At 43.5% G+C, this 4,707-nt stretch overlaps 1 protein-coding gene across 1 annotated transcript in view; it reads right to left on the reverse strand.

Annotated features, from left to right (window-relative positions):
- The window catches only part of RNASEL (ribonuclease L (2',5'-oligoisoadenylate synthetase-dependent)), a 35,378-nt gene extending 31,662 nt beyond the window's left edge, over positions 1–3,716 (reverse strand). The window contains exons 1-2 of the mRNA XM_006887782.1: positions 2,213–3,716; positions 1,733–1,818 (exon numbers count right to left, since the gene is read on the reverse strand). Coding sequence (XP_006887844.1) covers positions 1,733–1,818; positions 2,213–3,716 — 1,590 coding nt within the window. The remainder of the gene's footprint in view (positions 1–1,732; positions 1,819–2,212) is intronic.
- Between the last annotated feature and the right edge of the window lie 991 nt (positions 3,717–4,707).

Raw genomic sequence — 4,707 nt, forward strand, 5'->3', positions numbered from 1 at the left:
GAGAGAGAGAGAGAGAGAGAGAGAACCTATGGAACAGACCATGGCAGGAAGGAAAGTCAGAATCAGGCAGGAAGGAAAGTCAGAATCAGGCCGTTGTGGAAACTCTGCCCAATTAAGACATAGTCAGAGCTGACATCTGAAGTCACAGAATCACAAAGGCAAAAATGTAAAGTCAACTAAGGCAAGAGGCCCACCCAATACAAAGAGAGTGCTTGTTACCGGTTGATAGTTCAGCACACTGAACTATCTGGGCACACTCCCCAAGAGTGTATGACAGGGCCATAGTCTGCAAACACTAGCTGCCCCCTTCAGGAGAGTAATAGTCACTACTTTCAGGTGTTAACTTTTTAGTCAACATTAGATTATTACACTCTGACGGCATAGTTATTTGGGGTTTCACTGCTGACTGAAAAACAGTACCTAAAAACCTCTAAAAGCTCACTGATGGATCAGCTATGAGTCAGTTCCAACTCAACAGCAATGAGTGAACTGGCTCCATCCTTCCAAACACTTTCAAAAGACCTTAGTATTTGGCCCCTATGGAGCTGAGCACACAAGTCTGTTGGAAGTCAAAGAAAAATCTCATTTGTCTTTCCTTAGGTAGAAGATACTTGGATGGAGAAGAGCTTAGTGTGGTGTGTGGTGTGTTCAATTTAGCTAGTTATTTAGCTAGTGAAGGAAGTGGGAGATCAGAAAAGGACAAAGCAACACCAAGCCACACTGAAGGCCCAACTCCAGTAAGAAGCTCAGTGAAATGTTTGTTGTCTGCTGGGGAATGAGAACAGGAGTGATATTGCAGAATGCCTTGAACCTCTCATGATATCAACAATTACACTATGACTGTCATTCTTAGCTGGCATGGAGTCAGCTCTAACTCATAGGGACCCCATGTAAAATGAAACAAGACCACTTGCTGAGTTTTTAGAAGCAAATCACTGGGTCTTTCATCCTAGTCCATCTTAGTCCAGAAACTACACTGAAACCTGGTTATCACCATAGCAAGCCTTCATTGGCAACTAGCAGCTGCATGCAAAGGGCACTGGCCAGGAATCAAACCTGGGATTCCCACATCGAAAGTTGGAATTCTATCAATGACCTGCCACTGACCCCATCACTTTGATAATTCTGAATACTTTTGAAGTTTTATTTTAGTTCTGATTTTCATTTCTCAACTTAATACGCAAGACAAAAAAAAAAAAAAACAAAAAAAAACAAAACACCAAAATGCCATCCACAAGGCTTAAAGTGAACTATCTTTAATTTGTTGTTTTTAAGTACCATCGAGTTGGAAAAGACTCACAGTGACCCTCCAGCAAGTTTTCAGAGGTTGTAAATCACAGTGGAGGAGACTGCCCATCTTCCTTCTGTGGAGCAGCCGGTGGATTCAAACTGCGTGCCTTTGTGTTGGCAGTGCAACTCCTTACCTCTAAGCCACCAGAACTCTCTTCATGAATTTGACAGGTATGCATTGCCTGCCTTGGAAATCTGGCACCCTTCTCAAACCTTGAGTCTATTGTAAATCTAAAATTCAATCTAAAATCAGAAAGAAGTATAAATGTACTTTCCTTGTTAGTTAAAACAGACATTCTAAAAAAACCCAAACTAACAAAAAAAAAACCACCAAAAAAAACCAAAAATAAAACCAGACATTCCCATAGGCTGAAGAAAGTAAGCTAATGTATGAGGAAGCAGATAGAAAAATGAAAAAGACAAATACAATTTTAGAAATTACCTGTAGATCTCTCATAATTTTCTGTGTATCTCCAGCCCACTTGATGCTTTTGTCAAAATCTGCTAGACGAACTGCATTCTTAGAATCTAAGGGGTAGTTTGCAAACAAAAATTCAAACTCATTGCTATAGAGTTAGAACCAATTCACAGCTGACCCTCCAGCAGGTTATGAGAGGCAATAAAAAGCATGGGAAGAGAATGCCCGTCCAAGCTGCTGTGGATTCAAACCATATGACTATTAGGTTGGCAGAACAATGCCCTACCACAAAGCTGTCAAAGCTCCATAGGTAGTCTACGGGAACTCAGCTTAACTAGTAACTAGCTAGGAGAGGCTGAACTTGGGAAGTCATTGCAAGAGTCTTTGGATTGAATAACCTACACGAGAAAATTGACCTTAGCCCTTTCCAAATTACAATGGAAACTATTCCTTGTGAGACAGACCTAACAAATGTCTAAAGAGGAAGAGAGTATGGAGACTCACCTATTAAGATATTTTTTGGGTGCAGATCCTGGTGGATGTATACCAGATGTAGTTCTTCAAGAGCCTTAAAAACAGATAATAGGGTTTTCCGGGCAAACACATCCTCCCCGTTTCCTGCAGCTTCTGTCTCCTTGTGGTTGGCAAAGTGTTCCTGCAGGGTTCGTTCACAGAGGGCAAGGCACACATACAAACAGCCCCCTTGAGTCTCCTTCTCATAGAAAGTCACCAAGTGACTGTTAAGATAGTTGTTTTTCAGACAGGAGAGTTCTTTCTGTGCCTCCTCGCTGCTTTCTTGGAACAGCTTCACAGCTGCCTCTTTCCCATTATAGAAGCCCAAGTAGACACCCCCTTTAGACGTGTCAGCAATTTTATACTTGTCATCAATAAAGATCTTGAGTTTACCAGTCATAGGATGGGCTAGCTGGTGCAGTTTTCTCAGGGCCTCCCTCCAGCGTGAACTCTGAGGCTCCCAGTCAGCAGCAGAAGAAAGGAAATCCTTTCTGGCTCCTTTGCTGATGAGATAGTTTGCAAGGTAGAACCTGTGGTTCAGCCTCGCTAGCTTAACAAGATCCCCACAATCCAAGCTGGCTCCGTGGTCACACAGCACAAGGGCAATTTCATCCAGTCCCAACTGGACAGCAACTAGCAGAGCTGTTCTATTCTCCCCATCCGTGTCATCAATTTTTATATTCTCTTGCTCCAGAAGCATCCGTACCAAACTCAACTCCTTGGTCTCAACCGCCAGGATCAGGGGTGTCTTCCTTCCTTCTCCTCTCACTTCCACATCCACTCCGTTTTTCAGCAGAAGGCGGATGATGGCCTCTCGGGTCTGGGCCTTTGCCTTCTCATCTGGAAACTCCCGAAGTACATGGATTAAGGCATTTCTGCCCATATTGTCACGGGCATTAACATCTGGTTCCATCTCATCAAGGAGGGCCTTCACAGCATCGAGGTGGCCATTGGAGGCAGCGTCCATGAGAGCTGTGGCCCCTCCTTTCCCAAGTTTCTTTTTGTTCTCCTTTGCTACTCGAGCCAAATTTACATCTGCTCCTTCTTTCTTCAGGAATCTTAAGGCTTCTGTCTTACCATACGTAGCGGCTTCCATGAAAGCTGTGAAGCCATTGAAATCACACTCATTGACCTCTGATCCCTTAGAAAGGAAAAGACGTAGTAGATTCACATTTCCAGAAATTCCAGCAAGAATGAAGGGAGTGGCCCCATTGTCCTTCCTCTGAAGTGGATCAGCACCATACTGCAGTAGAAGAGCCACAATTTCCTCCGATTTGTGCAATGTGTTGCAATTTACCACTGCATTATGCAGGGGAGTCCAGCCCCCTGCCTGTTGGAAATTGACATCAGTCCCTCGTTCCAGCAGTTGCTTGACTTTCTCTACATCTTCTTCTACTATAGCACTGATCAGCGGGTGATTTTCTTCATCTGCCTTGTTCTCATCGCTGGAGGGCAGAAGTCTCTCCTGTGTGCTATTAGGGCTCTGACTCTCCATGATGGTGAATACCCTAGGCTACAAACTTTTGCTCTTTTTTTAAAAAATATGAAAATATACTTCCTTTGGACTTCTTGAAGGAGCCATGTGGAAGTAGAAATTCTTGAAAGGACAAAGCTCAAAGCTTCAAGCAGTTGACACCTGGGGAAGAGAGAGATACTTGAAATATTTAACACAAAGAGAAGACATCTGAATCATAAAACTTAGACTAGCAATCCTTTCAATCTGCATCTCCTGATTCACTATGTTGTTGTTATGTGCCACTGAGTCACTTGTGACTCATACTGATCCTATGTAAAATAGCTCTGAATGCTGCTCTATCCTGAGCCAATCTCACTGTCTCTTACACACCTACTGCCATCACCCTAGTAACTCTGTCAATCCATCTCGTTTGGGGTCTTCCTTTCCTGTGCTGTCCCTCCACCTTTCCAAGAATGATGTTCTTCTTCAAGAACTGGTCTCTCCTGGCCACATGGTCAAAATATGTCAGACGGAGCTTAAAATCCTTCAAGGAGCAGCCTAGCTATACCCTCTCCAGGACAAACCTGTTTGTTCTCTTAGCAGTGCATGGTATATTCAATACCCTTCTCCAACACCACAGCTCAAAGCTATTAATTCTTCTTCTATCATCCCTAGTCATTGTTCCAGCTCTCTGGTACATAGCAACTAATTGTGAAGACTATGGCCTAGATCAGGCGCACCCTAGTCTCTAGACTAACATCAATGCTTTTCAATACTCTGGAGAGGTCCTTGACAGCAGATTTTCCCAATGCAATTCATCTTTTTATTTCCTGGCTACTGGTACGAAGAGAGTTGATTGTGGAGCCTAGCAAGCCGCAGGTGTTAACAATCTCAACCTCTTTACTGTCTATCATGATGCTGCCAATTGGCCCAGTGGTGAGAATCTTCACTTTCTTGATGTTGAGCTTCAAACCATACTGCAGACTACCATCCTTGACCTTCTGCAGCAAATTCTTCAGGTCCTCCTCGG

The sequence above is a fragment of the Elephantulus edwardii genome, unplaced genomic scaffold (genome assembly GCF_000299155.1).
Source record: "Elephantulus edwardii isolate Elephantulus edwardi_28Jun2011 unplaced genomic scaffold, EleEdw1.0 scaffold00061, whole genome shotgun sequence".
In the NCBI taxonomy this organism is placed as follows: Eukaryota; Metazoa; Chordata; class Mammalia; order Macroscelidea; family Macroscelididae; genus Elephantulus; species Elephantulus edwardii.